At 42.2% G+C, this 19,952-nt stretch overlaps 1 protein-coding gene across 10 annotated transcripts in view; it reads right to left on the bottom strand.

Annotated features, from left to right (window-relative positions):
* Window positions 1–19,952, bottom strand: part of TJP2 (tight junction protein 2) — a 139,656-nt gene that overhangs the window by 16,972 nt on the left and 102,732 nt on the right. For all 10 annotated transcript variants that reach the window (XM_015117858.3, XM_077966198.1, XM_015117863.3 and 7 more), the window contains 11 exons: window positions 17,913–18,516; window positions 12,818–12,921; window positions 11,951–12,104; window positions 10,244–10,352; window positions 10,003–10,136; window positions 8,849–8,915; window positions 7,872–8,022; window positions 3,599–3,707; window positions 2,244–2,454; window positions 1,352–1,539; window positions 369–464 (listed from right to left, as the gene is read on the bottom strand). In XM_015117858.3, the coding sequence (XP_014973344.3) occupies window positions 369–464; window positions 1,352–1,539; window positions 2,244–2,454; window positions 3,599–3,707; window positions 7,872–8,022; window positions 8,849–8,915; window positions 10,003–10,136; window positions 10,244–10,352; window positions 11,951–12,104; window positions 12,818–12,921; window positions 17,913–18,516 (1,927 nt within the window). The remainder of the gene's footprint in view (window positions 1–368; window positions 465–1,351; window positions 1,540–2,243; window positions 2,455–3,598; window positions 3,708–7,871; window positions 8,023–8,848; window positions 8,916–10,002; window positions 10,137–10,243; window positions 10,353–11,950; window positions 12,105–12,817; window positions 12,922–17,912; window positions 18,517–19,952) is intronic.

The following is a 19,952-nucleotide window of genomic DNA, read 5'->3' as shown; positions in this document are numbered from 1 at the left end:
AGCACATAACTAGGATGAAAATGTGGAAAATGGACTATATACGAAATTACACTGTATCAATGTGTTATCTTTCTTGGCTGTGATAATGGTATTGCAGTTATGTGGGAGAAAGTCCTTGTTCTTAGGAGATTCCCACAAGTATTCCGGGATAAAGTGTCATAAATGATTCTGCAGAAATATTTGAAAGAGTTTGTGTGTGTGTGTCTATGGTGCAAGGAGTGGGTGAGAGAAAGTGCATGAAAAATGTTAGCAACTGGTGATTCCAGGTGAAGGGTACGTGGGTGTTCACGATTCTTCCAACTCCTCTGTTAGAAATTTTTCAAAATAAAAATATGGGAGAGAAAAAAAAAAAACACTGACAGACTTACTAGCAGTTTGAAACCAGTCAGGTAACTCATTTGCCAATTTTTCCATTGCTATATCAGCTATGGGGCCGAATAAGACCACAGGTCTCTTGAAACCAGCTGAAATGACAAGAAAGGCCGTTAAAGCATACACACTTGCCTAGCTGTTAAAATAAGCAGTACAAGTATCATATGGCCTTTTGATAACATAACTAAATGAGAGAAACTGTGGTTTCTACCACCCCCAACTCAGCTTGGCTCTGTTCTGAAGAATATGCCTTCACTATCCTCACCATTTAAAACAATTTTTTTCTTTTCATTCAACCACATACTAACCTAGATATATTTTCTTTAAGAGACAAGATCTCACTATGCTGCCCAGACTAAACTCAAACTCCTAGGCTCAAGCGATCCTCCTACCTCAAGCTTCCTGAGTAGCTGGGACTACATTGCCTAGCTCCTCACCATTTTTAAACACAAACTTTGCCACTGATAATATATGGAAACTTTTTTTATTTTTTGCAGAGATGAGGTCTCACTATATTGCCCAGGTTAGTCTTGAACTTCTGAGCTCCAGTGATCCTGCCACCTTGGCCTCCCAAAGTGCTAGGATTACAGTCGTAAGATACAGTGTCCAGCCAATATAAGGAAATTTTTGAACAGTGGTATTAAAACATTTTTTAGGTTGCAGAAATAAGCCTGAATTTAGGAATTGGAACAGCTTTTTATAAATCATGCTCCTTGTTAGAGTTTGATTTCAACTCTATAAACTGCCTTTGGCATAACGGACATACATAAGTTAGAATTTGACCATACAGTCTGAAAATGAAGGTGAACAGTTAGAACCTGACCATACAGTCTGAAAATGAAGGTGAACAGTTAGAACCTGACCATACAGTCTGAAAATGAAGGTGAACAGTTAGAACTTGACCATACGGTCTGAAAATGAAGATGAACAGGCTCAGAGCCCAGTCAGATCATTTCCAGGCCCCATGTTGCTTCCTCACCTTCTCGCAGCAAAACCCTCTCATAAGCCGGGAATTTGGTGCTGACAGACACAACGGCTGTAAGGTCTTCCCGACTTTTCCTCAGGTTCTTCTTCACCCCAGACCTCTGGCCACGCATTCTCCAGAAATCTGCCCTGTCCCCAGCATTGTCTCTCTGGGCATTCTGAACACTGGCCATTTGTTCAGCTCTGAGAAGAAACCATGGGAAGTAAATCTCTAAAGCCAGAAAACGCAGCAAACATACATTTCATTAATCAAATCCAATCGATTTTACTTCTGAGCTCAGAGAAGATTCCACTTAACAATGAAGAAGTTTCAGAGGGTGGGAAATGTGGGGACCGTCACTTCCAAATGGGAGCAGAAAAAGGCTGGGTCTCTATGAAATCTACCAGAAATGGCTCAGCAATAAACATGTGAAATCTGGCTCATTCTGATACGCCGGTACACAGTACACACCACACCTGGAACTCCTGCTCAAATACAGGCCTCTTTTCTAGGTTCCTGCACTGTCAGCCAAATACCAAGTGTTCACTGGGGTGCATAAGCCTCTCCAAGGATGGAGACGGGACACCAGACAAGGGTACCTTGTCTCTAAGAGGTGTCCTGGCATGCTATGGCCATTCAGTATCTCTCTTGTACACGGTACAAGGCAGTAGACGCTCTTTAGGAAGTTGTTCAAACAGCCACATGCAACAACCAACCACATGATGCTAAATTTACTCACAACAAACCAGCTGGTGGCTATTTACAATTCACGCCACTCTCCATAAACAAGAAACAGATGATGACACGTAATGAACTCATGTGGGGTTTCCTTTTGCAGGGAGGGGGCCTGTAGTTTTCTGCAAGGGGAAGGATTAAAAGGGGTGTGTGAGAATGCGATCTCTGTTACCTGCTCTTGTTGGGGATTAAGCCTTTCTCCAACTCGTTCCCAATCCTCACAGCCAGCCAGTGGCCCAGTTTGCCGTCATACAGTGTGTCTACCACTCGGAAGACCTCCCCCCTGGTGAAGGCCAGGCTCTGTGGAGTTTCCTTCTCACATTCAAAGTGGCTTCTTATAAAAAATGAATCCCCTCTGCCACAAGCCAGGATGTCTCTATACACTGAAAGACAAAAGCATTGTTTGTTGCATTCAGCTTCGTACAAGTTAAAAGTATTAGACACTCAACACAGCTTCTCCCATCTCTGATCTCCCCTTTACCTTCCTTCCATTCAGTGCACAAGTCCTATGGGAATCACAGCTCCAACAGGAACAAGGACAAATTACCAGCTTCACGGCTTGCTGCAATGGTTATTTTTATTTCAACTTGACCGGGCCATGAAATGACCAGGTATTTGGTCAGACTTTATTCTAGGTCTTTCTCTGAGGGTGTTTTTGAATGAGAGTCACGTATAAATGGGTAGACTGAGCAAAGAAGATCGCCCTCCCTGATGCGGGTGGGCCTCATCCAATCAGTTGAGGGTCTGAAGAGAATGAAAACCAGACCCATTCTCAATTAAGAGGAAACTACTCTTCCTGCCTGATGGCCTTCGAAAGGCGACATCAGCTCTTTTCCCTGCTTTTGTACTGGAACTACACCATTGGCTCTCCGGGTTCTCAGCCCTTCAGACTGAGACTAGAACTAAATCACTGGCTCTCCTGAGTCTCTACCTTGACCATTTTCACTGCAGATCTTGGCACTTGCCAGTCCCCATAATTATGTGAGCCAATTCTTTACAATAAATCTCTTTCTCTCCTATTGATTCCAATATCTCCTATCGGTTCTGTTTCTCTGAAGAACTTGATTAACACAGTCGCCAATCAAACTCTGAAGCAGACAAGGAAGATACTCTCAACCCTCACTTCACAGATGAGAACAACGCCTGGAAAGGCGAAACAACTTGTCAGACTGGCTGGGGGCAACAGGGGCACCAGCCAGCAGCCATGGCCTTTGCACCTGTCATATGTAAACTCACTAATAACTCCAGGCAGAACGTAAGGCTGCATCACTGTTCAGGAAGGCACTTTTATTCCAAAATGACACAACTAGTAAAATTATTTCAGTGTATGCATAGAAAACATTTTTATGGAAAAGTTAAATGGCACCCAGATTTTCTTCACACACCTAGGACCCAAGGATTGGGTGTTGAGATCCATCTCAATTTTTTATTACCCAGATTTGCCTATTCTGGTACCAAGACACCTCTCTCATCCTTCCCACTCCCCACCCCCAACCCCAACAAAACTAAATGACCAAACTTGCTCACCATCGGCTCGGCTCTGAGCTAAAATGGTCACCATTTCACCTTTAGGGATTTCTAACAGGTAGAGAACGGCATCTTCCCGCACTAGTCCTCTGAAATCCTGTGTGTTCACCTATTAGGAAGGAAAAACAGAAAGAGAGAAAAAAAAGAAAAAACAGAGAAGTTTATAGTAAGGTGCCACTGAGCCTTTTGTTTGTTTTCATTAGGGCCTGACCAGAGCAAAGCCAACACGTAAATGAGTCCTTAATGTCACTATTCAAGCCCTCCCACCCAGCACCTTGCTATGGGCCTGAGCACTATACCTTCTGGCCTCCCCACACTGCCAACTGCACCTTAGAGATAAGCCATTGAAGCAAGGATCTGTCACCAGATCAGATTAGAATTTCTTGTGGTTGTTTCCATCCATGTCCCTTCTGTGAGTCTCTCACAGAGGTGGCCAAGAAGGTAATACACAAGTATGAAACAGATAACTATAATGCAATAGGGAGTGTTGGGGTCTGTGGCAAATGAGTATGCTGGCCCAGCATTCACGCTAATTTTAAACGGTTCAAATAAAAGCGTGCAAATAAAGACTCTGACCAATTCCACCCTTTTCCTATAGCTTCTATCACCTAAAAGTGTTTAACATGTGTTTATAAAATTGAAAGGTATTTATCAAATTAAAGAGCTTCAGCCTTATAGTTAGAAAGCAAGTAAAATTGAAATGCAGCACAAAGAACAAGACATTTTAAAATCATAGTGCTACATCTTTTTTTTTTTTTTTTGAGATGGAGTCTCCCTCTGTCGCCCAGGCTGGAGTGCAATGGCATGATCTTTGGCTCACTGCAACTTCTGCTTTCTGGGTTCAAGCAATTCTTCTGCCTCAGCCTCCCCAAGTAGCTGGGACTACAGGCATGTGCCACCACACCCAGCTAATTTTCTTTTGTATTTTTAGTAGAGACGAGGTTTCACCATGTTGGCCAGGCTGGTCTCGAACTCTTGACCTCAGGTGATCTGCCCACCTTGGCCTCCAAAGTGCTGGCATTACATGCGTGAGCCACCATGCCCGGCCCATAGTTCTATTATGTTTAAGCCTATTTTAAAACAGAATTATAAATAAGTAAAATACGAAAATCATATTAAAGTACCTGATGTTAATAATATTTTGTAGAAATAAAGATATAAAATTCCTATGAAATATTTTCTTCAGTCATTGACAATTACAGAATCCTTTTAATCACAAGAGTAATGCTTTATTAAAGAAGAAACTTATCCTTAGTTGGGTGGGCTTTAATTAAGGCCAAAATCTGAGTAAGTGAAAGTTGGCATTAGACTAAAACTAATTTGGTGCTTTTAAAATAAAGTGATGTGCTAAAGCAATCGAGTTAATTTTTCCTTTGAAACAGTATTTAGTATTTAAGGTTCGTCTCTGTCCCCCAATTAGGGATCATCCCATTTTGGTATCCTCTCTTGTGCCATTTGTTTATCTACATCTGTATCTACATACAGCCATATTATATTTTTACATGTACTATATATGCTTATATTTATTTATTTAAATAAGACAGGGCCACAAGGCTGGAGGAGGACCTTGGGAGTCCTTCAGTCCATCTCTCTGGCCACAAGAGATTGACCTTAGGTCAGGGTAGATCACAGTCTTCGATAGCCAAAAACTATAATGGTCAAAATTAAAGCACACATGGTAGCTACATTTGAAAAATCTACATGGTTAATAACCAAACTTAGAAGTCTTTTTTCTCTTTTCCATCCCATAAAAGTTTCTGAAAGAGAAATGACAACGCTATGAGATAAATAACAGGCAAAGAGCAGTTAAGTCAAACAGGAATAAGCAAAAGCACATATATCTCCATTATTGATAAGGAACATACATATCCTGCTCATGCCTCCATTCCACATGTCAAGCTGTCACCTTTGCAAAACAAAGAGCCACACTTAAAAATCCCACAACAGAAGAAAGTGATTAGCATGTGTATAAGGCTCACTTTATATATTCAATTTGGCCATGAAAAGGAGCATTGAAACAAATTAAAGTAGAAAAAGGCTAGGGCAGCACTTTTCTACTTGAAGGTTACATTGAACAGTCCTTTCCAATAAATATCCTCTTTGATTAGCTGTTTAGTAGTCTACAGGGTCTAGCCATGTCTGCTGTGAGCCTGAAGAGGATCCTGTATCAGCCACAGCTTAGTATTGTGCAGCAGCTTCTCCGTCCTTGTAGGCAAACTCAATCTTTTTCACCCCTTTCTAGAACTGAAAGTTTCTTTTGTAGTCAACAGAAAATTTATTCGCACCCAAGAAATGAGGACCACCTATTGCCTGACCTCCACATGGGATGACTGCAAAAGAAGCCAGTTCCCAGAGTTCCTTCCATGTTGCCAGGGTGATAACAAGAAACAAAACACCTTAAGTAAAAATGCTGATACCATGAATTTTTATCCTTGGAAGCGACTCTCCCCAACTAACAACTTACAGAGAGGTCTGACTGCCAAGCCTCTAGGTGAATTCACTACGTTTCTTCACGGAAATTTAGAAAATCTCCCAATCCCTCAACGTACAAAAATATTTTATCCTTGAACCTTAATGAGCAAAGGCTCCAAATTTCTAGCTATCATCCTATGGCCTCACACTAGTTAGAAAAAAATGCCTTTTTTCTTCATTAGCATATATGCAAAGAGTAAACTGGTATGAGCTGGCACTCAGACGGGTTTTCATCAGTAACATTTGGCGAGTGGTATTTCTTAGGATCATGCGGTACCATGAGGTTCATGCAGGTACAGTCTTCTAGGATCCTGACCAGGGCCAAGGAGGGTCTAGAATTTCACCGGAAAGCTTTGGCAAAGCTCACGATCAAGGTTTGCCCTTCATCTGCTCCACAAATGAAATCCGAACTTACTGCAATGGGGCCAAGAAGGAAGGGGGCTGCCTGCTTTTGTACTTTGTTGCCTGCTTCCTTGAGAATTCTACAACTTTTTTCTCCCCTCTCCTTGGAGCCTAGAAGCCCCTACCAAACCCCTTAATTTATTACATATGGACTTTTTACTAACATTAACAAGAAAAAAAAAAAAAACTCATATATATGAACTGCAAGTTTGCAGAAGCAGAAAGAAATTTCCAATGAATACAGTTAACAACCGGGTGCGGTGGCTCATGCCTGTAATCCCAGCACTTTGGGAGGCCAAGGCGGGTGGATTGCTTGAGCTCAGGAGCTCGAGACCAGCCTGGGCAACATGGCGAAACCCTGTCTCTACTAAAAAGACAAAAATTAAGAGGGCACCTGTAATCCCAGCTACTGGGGAGGCTAAGGACTAGGAATTGATTGAACCCAGGAGGCGGAGGTTGCAGCGATCTGAGATAGCACCACTGCACGCCAGCCGGGGTGACAGAGCGAGACTGTCAAAAAAAGACAGTTCCCTAGTATTCTATATTTTTATTGTAAGTAGGTACTTGATGTTCTTGAAATTTATTCTGAAGTCAACAAAGAATGCTACACACACACACACACACACACACACACACACACACAAAAGTAACCCAAGTTATTTTTTAATTCTTTAACAGATTATACCAACACATAGTAACTTTAAATGTATCAATATTTGATTAACCAGGAATTTCCTTTCCTGGACAATTTTAGATGTAAATAACATTGATTAGCAGCTATTTGTTATCTTCCAATAAGAAAACAGAATGGACACTGACCTTCCTATTCGGTGCCAGGGAACTCTGCCTTGTAAGTGTTACCTGGTCTAATCTTCCCAGGGTCCCTGCGAGGCAGGTATTCTCATCCCCATTAAACAGATACAGAAACCCGAGTCTCAGGGTGAACCAGGGTCACAGAACTAATAAGAGGCTGGAACGAAATTCAAATCACCCAGTCTGATGCCAGCACTCACCTTTGTTCAATTACAGGACACTGCCTTAAGAAAGATGGCAGTCAAGGGGAACACAGTGAAAAAAGCAAAAATCAGAAAGATCTTTTTGAAGAATCTTTCCTGTAAGTGCTTACTTAGAGTCTCAATGTTTTCACATTAATCAGACTAATAAAATCTTGGCAAGAACTGAAACACTATCACTTCTCACGGATACATGGATGAGTTCTGGGTTCCAAGACCCACAGGACCCATTTGAGGAATACAGAGACTTCAACGCTGGGCATCAACAAACTCGCAGCTGCTCTATTTCACCAGCTGAACCACTTCCTCTTCCCTTACAGAAAGAACACCCAGAAAAGCACACCCCTTACAAGTAACTTCTAGAAACAGAGCTGGACAGTTCTTACCTTCAGAATCTGGTCTCCTTCTTGAAGGCCCTCCTGCTCTGCCGAGGTCCCCTCTTGAATGCCAGCAACAAATATCCCAACATCATTGCCACCAGCCAACCGGAGGCCCACGCTGTCTCCCTTTTTGAACCTTACCATTTTGGTATTAGGGCTGCAATAGGTTCCGTTTCAGAAAGGAAAGATGGGAGATATTTTTTAAAAGGGAGAACAACATTAGCAAACGAGAGATTTAATTTCTTCTAGCTATACAGTAATTTATAGTTTACAAAGCCCTCTCATTTTTCTCATATATCTCATATATCCTACAATTTTATCTTTCTTGGGACCATGAGATGAGTATCAGTAGGTCCCTGTTACTGGTGAAGATGTAGAATTATGGAATCTTTATGGCAACACAGTCAAGATGGGAAAGCAAATAAAGGGCAGAGTTAGGGCTAAAATTCTTCCAAAGGAAGGCCTGCTTGCACTGCATTCTTGTCAAATAAAGACACAGTCTGGGTACAAAGAAGCAGTATCCTAATGCAGGAGGCTGCTGCCCTTGAACCCTGCTGAACTAGGGGTTCTGATTATCAAGGGCAGAGCGCAGCAGCACTCCTCCTCCCTCCTCGACACGGACAGACACTGGGTCCATCACATTAGTGTAGTCACCACGGGGCACCGTAGTTTAGCAATACTTCACCTATTTGGGAGTGAATTTATCTGACAAACACAAATATTCAGAGTAACACTCTGGAAAGGTAGCTAGATGGGTAGATAAACAGACAACAGTAACATCACAAAGTTCACCCACTTCTACATTTTGCTGTTCATACAAATGATTCCTCTTTCTCATAAGCACTACTAATGGGGGTTTGTTAAAGGTGGCTGATAATGTACAAAATCACCATCTAGGCAAAAACCACCACTCTTCTGGATTTCAGTTACAGAGAAAGAGCTGTAAGGAAGAAAGGAAAACAAAGAGAGACTGAAATACATACCCATATATTGCTTCATCTTCAGGACTAGGACGAAGAAAAGTTCTTGGGGCTGCTTTTGGTTGAGGAGCTGTGGGTTAAGAAATATCTATTGTTATCAATCTGGACTAACAAGAGTGCGTTTCTAAATAGAAAAGTCACAAAATCCACAAAAAAAATGTAAGTCTATGCCACACATATGTCATCATAAACAAAAAGAAGTTGCTAAGGTGCAGTTTAACTCTGAAGCATTAGCAGGTACCAATGGTTTCTCAAAATACAAGAGATAAAAAAATGAACCTCTAATATGCAGGGTATACGATCACATGTACAAGAACATAGGATTTTTAATAACTTATAAAACATATAATAATGATAGTTTCCCCTTAAATATTTATGAATATAAAATTATGATGATAATTGTAGGGTGGTGGGGAAGGGTTGGGGGGGAAGAGGTCAGGATCGAGGATGGGAGAAAACAATGACCTCAACTTATCAAACATGACAAAGTGTGACCAATTCTAATGGCATATAGACAAGGCTATTATTTTATACTTTGTCAATGTCAAAAGAGAGAGAAAGGAGGGCCTCTTCCATGTATAATTTTTTATTTCTCTCCTCCCTTTCAGCCACCCTCTGGAATTAAGTACACTCTTATTTATATATACACATATACATGTACATACATATCTGTATACATACACATATATACACACATACATGTGTGTACACATATATGCACACATACATGTATGTATACATATATGTATAATTTCAACTTTTATTTTAGGTTCAGGGGGTGCACGTGCAGGTCTGTTACATGGGTATACCGCATGATGCTGAGGTTTGGGGTACAACTGATCCTGCCACCAAGGTGTGAGCATGGTACCTAATAGTTTTTCAATCCTTTCCATCTCCTCCTTTAGTAGTTTACCACCAGTAGTCCCCAGTTTCTGTTATTGCCACCTTTATGTCCATTTGTACCCAGTGTTTAGCTCCCACTTAAAAGTGAGAACATGTGCTATGTGGTTTTCTGTTCCCATGTTAATTAGCTTAGGATAATGGCCTCCAGCTACATCCACGTGGCTGCAAAGGGCAAGATTTCACTCTTTGTTATGGCTGTGTGAGCACATACTTCTGAACACAACTGTTGAAACTGAGTGGTCTTAAAGGCTTACCTGGTGGGTCCTCTTGGTATCTGGGTTCCTTGTTGGTCTCTGGGACAATTGTGCCTGCAATATCCCCTGTAGACTTAAAGGGAGTGGGTGTCGCACCCATCCTGGACAATCTGCTCGGCGTGTCCTCTCTGGAACTGAAGCACATGTCATATGTTAATGTCTCAAGAGATAACAGTTTCATAAATACATACGTGTGTATATTCACAATGACATGTACAAGGGAAAATGCATGTCATCTTACCTTGGCCTTTCCTTCAGCTTCTCACTTGAGGAATGATAATCATAATCAGAATACTGCTGACGTCTCTCCTCTGGAGAAAATGATCGGTTTGACTCTATTTCTGAGATATCTAGTTTCAAAAATAAGAAAAGACTTTTAAATAAAATATTTAAAATATTCTCCTACCCAGAGAAATTGCACTATTCTCTGGGTAGGAAACACAGGAAATGGAAGTGAGGTAGGCAGGAAATGTGCTATTAGTCTAATAGTCCTCCCCTGGAGAAAAACTTGCTCGTTTTAAGGGAAAGGCATTAATAAATAAAGGGGAAGGCAAATTTAGAATTGTGTATTTCTCTTTTGTCTCATTTCCCATCAAAGCTGCTACAGAAGAGTCAAAATTCTATTATTGGATCATAGATGTATACACTAATTCTTCCCAAGAAGCCCAGTGCTTCTCCAACTTTAAGGTGCAGGCAAATCTTGTTAGAATATAGTTGTTGTGGGGCCGTTGAGGGGAGACTGAGATTCTGCAATTCTATCAGGTTCCCTGATTATGCAGATGCTACTGGGGTCAGGGGCTGGGGGATGAGGACCACATACTGAGTAGCAAGGAAAGAAATGCAAACCCCCTAACATGCTGGCATTATTTCTCATGCTCCTTTTGTTTTTCTGCACTGCATCCATAACAGTGATAACAACTTCTGATACATTGGAAACTGAATTAAGTTTTAAGGTTTTATAAAGAAATTCCTTAAAAAAAAAAAAAAAGATCAACAAAAGCCTGCTTTACAACTTGGTAACTTAATATTTTCTAAACTTCTCTGCATAAAAGCAACAGTAGAAGGTTCAGTGTGATATATTGTGATTAACTATTTCTATTGGCAATTTTTACAAGGTTAAAATGTTATCCTATGTATAATTCATATTCACGTAATGAATATAGCTCTTTAAAAGGGAAGAGGTGGTGGAGACTGCTAACTAATGAATGCCACAATATTAGCCACTTTGATTCTTTTTTAGCATCTACTTGTCTTAGCTATCCTCCAAATTATCTTCTCTATTAGAAATACTAATCACCACTTTTAAAGAATGAGCAATTAAGGCTGGGCCTGGTGGCTCACTCCTGTAATCCCAGCACTTTGGGAGGACAAGACGGGTCACGAGGTCAGGAGTTCGAGACCAGCCTCGCCAACATGGCGAAACTCCATCTCTACTAAAAACACAAAAATGAGCCAGGCGTGGTGGCAGGCGCCTGTAATCCCAGCTACTCAGGAGGCTGAGACTGAAGAATCACTTGAACACGGGAGGCAGAGGTTGCAGTGAGCCAAGATTGTACCACTGCACTCCGGCCTGTGCAACAGAGGGAAGACTCTGTCTCAAAAAAAAAAAAAAAAAAAAACAATGAGCAACTAGCAAATATATACATGATATGGTTAGCTCTTTGAACCACTCAAACACACATTTTTTTACTGACACGTTTTGCTTTCAATTGCCTAATTAATAGTTCTCTGAGAGTTTGCAAGTGCACCAGAATTTTATATTGGAAACCTAATTTCAATAGGCACTTTAATAAGCAAATTACAACCAAACAGTGACCTTTGGGGATTAAGGTTTCAAGGGGGTTTTCCTTGGAAATTTAACTTCCAGCTGGATAGCTACACTAAATAGAATAGGGAAGCAACGGCCTTCCTCACTTCCAGCTAAGCTCACAGCCTCCTCTTCATTTACCTTCTATTTCTGAGTCACTGTCATTTAATGATGGGATGTTGATGAGGGTCTGCTGGCTGTCTCTCAACACCACTAGCTGTAGCTTTCCTCTTGACTTTTCTATCAATTTTCGAGCATCCGTTAAAGACATGTTCTCAGTTACAGTCCCATTGATCTGTGTTTATAAAGAATGGTAACGTTAAATGCAATAAAATTATTCACAGTAGAAAATTCATATTTTCCCCTTTTAAAAATGTAAAGGCTTTGCTCAGATATTCAAACAGATATTGGCTTTAGGATGACTCAATAAAAATGAATTGTCCTTTAAATTAAATATAATCCTGCATGCCTGGATGCCAAATACAGGTGTAAGTTACTCTGCTAATTTATTTAACTTCCAAGCTCAAGACAATGGTTTGGTTTACTACCGGAACGTGTTTCCTGACTGGAGAGGTTTACAAGACCTATTAAATATTCAGCATTCATATACCACCAACTTTCCTTCTCATCTTTCCTTAGTTTAAGGAATAGGGACCTAAACTTTAAACAGGAAAGAAGAAAATATTCATGGAGTTTTTTGTTTTTGTTTTCTAAACTGACATTAAACTGTTACAACCCTTGATGTCTGGTTTTTCTGAAAAAAATCATCTCATTATGCTTGCAGTGAGCCAAGATCACGCCACTGCACTCCAGCCTGGGCGGCAGAGCGAGACTCTGTCTCAAAAAAAAAAAAAAAAAAAAAAAAAATCATCTCATAATGCTGCTCTTGCCACCTCTGTCAACACTGACCTCACTGCATCTAAGTCTCACTGTGTTGGTGCTGAAAGCGAACATGCAGGCTATGAATGGCAGTATGCACACTACTGTTCTCTGCCCTCATCTACCCACCTTGAGAATTATGTCTCCTTCGTGAAGGTTGCCATCTTTAGTTGCCAGACCTGTTCTGGTCATTTCCTTTATGAAGATCTGACTCCCAAGCCGGAGACCATACTCTAGGAGACAAACACATAAACATACACATGTCATCAACTTGTTCAGAAAACTTAGTCTGGTTTATAGGACTATTTTAAAATATATATTAAAAAGTTAATTTTGTATATGGGAAATTCTGTAAGATGACTGGCCTGAACTCTTCAAAAAAGTCAATGCCATAAAAAACAAAAAAGGCAGAGAAACTGTTCTAGATTAAAAGACACATAAAAACCAAATGCAATGCATGAACTATCATAGGTCCCCCGATCCAGTGGAGGGTGGGAGGAGAATGAGTTACATCATTTGGAGCAATTTGAAATGAACTATAATATATGAAAGCAATATTAATGCTAATTTTCTTAAGTGTGATGATGGTATTACGGTGACTGATGTAGGAGAATGTTCTTATCCTTGGAAGATACCTCTGAAATATTTATGGGTAATGGTGAGTTGCCTGCAACTTACTTAAATAGTACCGAAAAACCCACTGAGAAAGATACAGGGAGGGTGATGGAGCAGAAGGAAAGAAAAAACAGGAGGAGAAAAAAGAAAGTAAGTGTGGCAAAATGGTAACAATTGGTAAAATTAGGTGAAGGTTATAAGTGTATTTGCTATAAAATTAACATTTTTCTTTTTTTTTTTTTTTGAGTCAGAATCTTGCTTTGTCACCCAGGCTGGAGTGCGGGGCCATGATCTCAGCTCACTGCAACCTCCGCCTCCCAGGTTCAAGCGATTCTACTGCCTCAGTCTCCCAAGTAGCTGGGATTACAGGTGCCCACCACCACGTCCAGCTAATTTTTGTATTTTAGTAGAGACAGGGTCTCACCATGTAGGCCAGACTGGCCTCGAACTCCAAATTAACACTTTTCAAATAAAATGTTGGGGAGAAAAAAACAATTCAGCACACCTTAATAGGCATTTTCTGCTGACAATGAGGCTGTCTACAGGCAGGCACTGCAAAAAATCCAGCACTTTAGATTATATGAAGTTTGGCATTGAAAGGAATTCAGTGGGTGAAGAAAAGGGGTAAAGAAGTTAGGCAAAGCAATTAATAAAGCATTTAACTAAAACCAAAATAGCTTTGGGGGTTTAAGGACTCTGAATTGCTATCAAAAGCAAAAACATTGTAATTACTAAGGATGTATATTTTTAAATACTTTCAAGGCTACTTAGACTATTCTGGTTTTACTTAATAAACTTGTAAAAATACATTATTTTAAGAATAAATTTTCACATTCTAGGAAACCACCACAACAGAGCAGGTTTTAAAACAGGCACAAATTTTTTTATTATTGTTCAAACTAAAAATCTTATAATTACAAAACAAAGTAACTTTCCACAATTCAGGAAAGGTATGAAGTCGATTTTAAAATAAGTTTTAAATGATTTATGGTAAACTTGCCAGCCAGATCTTATCATAAAGATTAGAAGTGTTGTGGTCCAGCCCTAGTCCTTTAGGAAGCTGATAGTCAAGAATGGAATAAGAGAAAGGCAAAACTACTTTCATGGATGGCGATCCTCTAGTGGTCAAACAGCCTCACAGCCCAGAACAGAAGGCTGAGTGAGACAAGCTTGAGTGACATCTCTCTGGCATTTTTCCTCAATTCCTCAATCCTCTTAAAAAATGCACTCATTATAATTTTGCAAATAGATATACCGGTGTGTATGTGGGCATTTCACAAATGAAGATTTAAAAATCAGTTGACCAGCTTCTAAGAAAGACAACTGGTGCCATGAAATGTAATAGCCGGATCATATTTTTTCTTAATCAAATGTAGGTCTCACCTACTGTCGAATTTCTTTAAAGATTAATTCTTACACAACCCTAGCCAATGATAGCCAAATTATTGTGAAAACTTAATAAAAGGTAGCAACATTTTTCTTTTACAAAGTGGAATTGGCCCGGTGCAGTGGCTCACACCTGTAATCCTAACATTTTGGGAGGCCGAGGTGGGCAGATCACCTGAGGTCAGGGGTTTGAGACCAGTCTGGCCAACATGGTGAAACCCCATCTCTACTAAAAGTGCAAAAATTAGCCGGACATGGTGGTGGGTGCCTATAGTCCCAGCTACTCGGGAGGCTGAGGCAGGAGAATTGCCTGAACCCAGGAGATAGAGGCTGCAGTGAGCGGAGGTCGTACCACTAAACTCTAGCCTGGGCAACAAAGTGAGATTCTGTCTCAAAAAAACAAAACAAAACAAAACAAAACAAAAACAAACAAAAAAACCACTGTGAGATCCTTACAAGTGAGATTCTGTCTCAAAAAAACAAAACAAAACAAAACAAAACAAAAACAAACAAAAAAACCACTGTGAGATCCTTACACTTCCTAAGATGCACACTCCTCAGGGAGATATTGCAATCTCAATGTACTCATTTATTTTCATGGACTGGACTCCAGGTATGTCACTATTCACATCTTTGCGTTATTCTTCAGTTGTTTCAATAGACACCTAGTTACATAACTCAACTCTTCACAAAAAAACTAAAGAAAACAAACCCTCTCATCTGATAGGCTATCAAAATGCAAATCCCAAACCTTAAAGTCTTTTCCTTTGCATTCTCAAGTGCCCTTTACCTTTTTTCCTCTTAGAATGAGAACAATTAAGAGAACAAAAGGAAATTAAAGTTTTTACATGCTACAAGGAATCTTAAGTCAGAAGACAAGAAATAGTGCTAGGCATATCTCAACACTAGGCTCAAAAGCCCGGCTCACTCACCTACTTGTTTCCAATCACCTATTTCCAGAGGATGGAGTTTGAGTTCCAGCTCCACCTTTACTTACTGGCTTCCATGGGCAAGTCACTTCCCCAGTCTGAGTTTCAGAATCCTCACCTATAAATGTCCCCTGTAAACTCCACTGTATGGCTTGGCACAGTGGCTCACATCTGTAATTCCAGCATTTTGTAATCCCAACCAAGGCACGTGGATCCCAGATTGGGAAACATGGTGAAACCCCGTGTATACCAAAAAAAAAAAAAAAAAAAAAAAACCAAAAAATTAGCCAGGCGTAATCCCAGTTAGCTACTGTTGGTGGGGGAAGTTGAGGTGGGAGGATTGCTTGAGCCCAGGAGGCAGAGGTTGCAGTGAGCCAAGATCATGACACTGCACTCCAGCCTAGGTGACAGAGTGAGACCCCATCTCAAAAATAAATAAATAAAACCCCTCTCTATCATGGTATTCCTCACTTGTAAAACAGGAACAAAGTCTCCTAACACACAGGGTTCCTGTGAGGACTAGGTAAAAGAATATTCAACATGGCCCCTTGCATAGAGCAGAAACTCAACAATGATTAGGCGGAGAACTGTCCTCCACTGTGGTTTTCCAACTGAGATGCAGCAAGTTCACTAGGAGAGCTTATTAACACAGAGACTCTGGGGGCCCACCACATGGTTTCTTTTTTTTTTTTTTTTCCAAGACAGAGTCTTGCTCTGTCACCCAGGGTGGAGTACAGTGGTACCATCTCTGCTTACTGCAAACTCTGCCCCTCAGGGTTCAAGCTATTCTCCCACCTCAGCCTCCCGAGAAGAGGGGAATTACAGGCACCCGCCACCACGTCCAGCTAATTTTTGCATTTTTAGTAGAGATGGGGTTTCATCGTGTTGGCCAGGCTGGTCTCCAACTCCTGACCTCAAGTGATCTGCCCACGTCGGCCTCCCACAGTGCTGAGATGACAGGTGTAAGCCACTGCACCGGCCCCATCCCATGGTTTCTGATCCAGTGGGGCTGGCCTGGGCCTGAGAGTCTGCATTTCTCACAGGTGCCCAGATGATGCACTGCCTTGAGAATCACTGTTCTCCTAGTTTAAAGCCAAAATTCTGGAGCCTGGCTCCTCCACTGATGACACAACTTTGTATATGTCAATGAACCTTTGTGCCTCAGTTTCCTTGTCTATAAAATGGAGATACAAGAGTCCTCCCCCATTAGGTAGTTCTGAGGATTAAACGAACTAAGTGGTGTTAGGCATTTAGGTCAATGCTGGGTACAATGCTGGTTAAGTGCAATCAAGAGATAGCTCGGCCAGACGCGGTGGTTCACACCTGTAATCCCAGCACTTTGGGAGGCCGAGGTGGGCAGATCACCTGAGGTCAGGAGTTTGAGACTAGCCTGGCCAACCTGGCAAAACCCTCTCTCTACTGAAAATACAAAAATTAGCCAGACAGGGTGGCAGGCACCTATAATCCCAGCTACTTGGGAGGCTGAGGCAGGAGAATCACTTGAACTTGGGAGGCAGAGGTTGTATAAGCCGAGATCATGCCACTGCACTCTCCAGCCAGGGTGACACAGCGAGACTCTGTCTCAAAAAAAAAAAAAAGTTAGCTGGCCAGGTGCAGTGGCTCATGCCTACAATCCCAGCACTTTGGGAGGCTGCGGTGGGCAAATTACCTGAGGTCAGGAGTTCAAGACCAGCCTGGCCAACATGGTGTAACCCCGTCTCTACTAAAAATAAAAAACTCAGCCAGGTTTGGTGGTGCACACCTGTAATCCCAGCTACTAGAGAGGCTGAGGCAGGAGAACTGCATGAACATGGGAGGTGGAAGTTGCAGTGAGCCCAGATTACGCCACTGCATTCCAGCCTGGGCGACAGAGCCAGACTCAAGACTCCGTCTCAAAAAAAAAAAAAAAAAAAAAAAAAAAAGGTTAGCTATTCCTGGCCAGGCGCGGTGGCTCACACCTGTAATCCCAGCACTGTGAGGGACTGAGGTGGATGGATCACCTGAAGTCAGGAGTTCAAGACCAGCCTGGCCAACATGTTGAAACCTGTCTCCACTAAAAATACAAAATTAGCTGGGTGTGGTGGCGAGCGCCTGTAGTCCCAGCTACTCAGGAGGCTGAGGCAGGAGAATCTCTTGAACCCGGTAGGTGGAGGTTGCAGTGAGCCGAGATCATGCCACTGCCCTCCAGCCTGGACAACAGAGCAACTCTCTCGGGAAAAAAAGAAGAAAGAAAAGAAAAAAGTTAGTTATTCCTATCACAACACTGCTTTTCTTCCTACATCAAGCATGCCTACCTTCGTTCGCTCTGCTTTTCGTCAGGAGGACCCCGATGGGCCCCGGCCGTCCCCTCGGCTCAGGGCTGGGGCTGCGTGAGCGCGGGTGCTCGCGGCTGCGGCTTCGGGGCCCCCGAGAGCGGGCGTCGTGGCGGGCCCCACGCCTGTACTCCGGGCTGTAGGCCCGCTCGTAGTCCGGGTCGTAGGCCTGGTGATAAGCCCGCTCATAGTCCTGGTCAATGCTTCGGCCGCGGCTGTGGTCGCGGTCCCGGGATGGCCCAAAGTCGTGGTCCAGGCCCCGCTCCAGGCTCCGGCCACGGCTGCGGTCTCGGGCGCGCCCATGGTCTTGGTCCAGGCCCCGCTCCAGGCTCCGGCCGCGGCTCCGGTCCCGGCTGAGGTCCCGCTCCCGGCTCCGAGCCCGCTCGTGGGGACGCCCCCTTTCTGGGCTGTCCTCCCAGCTGCGGCTGCGCCCCCCATGGCTGCTCAGCCGGCTCCTCTCGCTGTACCCACTCCGGAAACTTCTGCCGTCAAACTCGTCCATCACCTCAAAAGCCCGGTCATCCTGATCCAGGGGAGGGCTGGCCTGAAGCGGGGCCACCTGGACCTTCCGGGGCCTCTTGACCACCTGTTGTCAAAACAAACTCAGTGTGGACGCAGGACAATCACAACTGAACGTGGAGAAGGCAGTGGTTTTAACAGCCCTAGTTCTGGTTTCAGTAAAACTGTATCCCTGCCGACTCACTCAAGTTCGGGTTCCTCATTGGGAAACGGACAATAAAAATCTCACAGGGTTAGAATAAGACAATGATGTTGAAGCTCTGAGTACAGTGCCTTGAATTAAGGTAATAATAAAAATAGTACCTCCAAAATCTGCTTCTACTGAAGTTTGAAAAGCCTCAGAGGCCCAAATCACTAAGTTATAAAACTCAAACAAAAATTCAGAAAGTGTGACATTCTATACCTAGCTGCGTAAGGGGCAAAAGGGGATGGAGAGAAGTTGATTGATAGGTACAAATATATGGTCTGACAGAAGAAATAAGACCTAATGTGAGATTGGTAGGGTGACTATAGCTTACAGGAATCCACTGTACATTCCAAAATAGCTGGAAGATAATAATCTGAATGTTTCTACCATAAAGAAAAGACAATTATTTAAGGTGATGGATATTCCAAAAACACCGATTTGAATTTTACAAATCATGTCTATGGCCATACCATCGTGAACGCACCCGATCTCGTCTGAATTTTACAAATCATATGAATGTATTAAATTAATCACACATACCCTGTAACTATGCATTATGCATAAATTTTTAAAATTTTAAGGAAGAAAAGTCAATGCCTTATTTATTTATTTACTTATTTATTAATTATTAAGACACAGTCTCACTCTGTTGCCCAGGCTGGACTGTACTCAGCTCACTGCAACCTCCGCCTCCCAGGTTCAAGAGATTCTCGTGCCTCACCCTCCCGACTGCTGGGATTACAGGCGCACACCACCATGCCTGGCTAATTTTTGTATTTTTAGTAAAGACGGGGTTTCACTATGTTGGCCAGGCTGGTCTCGAACTCCAGACCTCAGGTGATCTGCCTGCCTCCATCTCCCAAAGTGCTGGCATGAACCACTGAGCCTGGCCCAATGCCATTTTTAAAGTGAGGGGTGGGGAAGAGGGGCAAGGGGAAAGAGGAACCCTTCTAGAGTAAAAGGAACTAAAGAGATAATGATTAAATGCAATGAGTGAACTCTGGATCCTGGATAGGGAAGAAAACATCTATCAAAGACATTCTGAGAGCTGGGTATGGTGGCTCACACCTGTAATCCCAGCACTTTGGGAGGCTGAGGTGGAAGGATCGCTTGAACCCAGGAGATCAAGATCAGCCTGGGAAACACAAGATCCCATCTCTAAAAATGAAAAAGACATCTTGAGATATGGACTGGATATTAGATAATACTGTAAAATTATTACTTTTCTTAGACTGGATAATAGTATTATATAGATGAATGTCCTCATTCACAGGAAATACATGTGAAGTACGTAGAAACGAACTGTCACGTCTGTA

Source organism: Macaca mulatta, chromosome 15 (genome assembly GCF_049350105.2).
Source record: "Macaca mulatta isolate MMU2019108-1 chromosome 15, T2T-MMU8v2.0, whole genome shotgun sequence".
Classification (NCBI taxonomy): Eukaryota; Metazoa; Chordata; class Mammalia; order Primates; family Cercopithecidae; genus Macaca; species Macaca mulatta.
The sequence above is the reverse complement of the archived record's forward strand: the minus strand, read 5'-3'. Positions and strand labels throughout refer to the sequence as shown.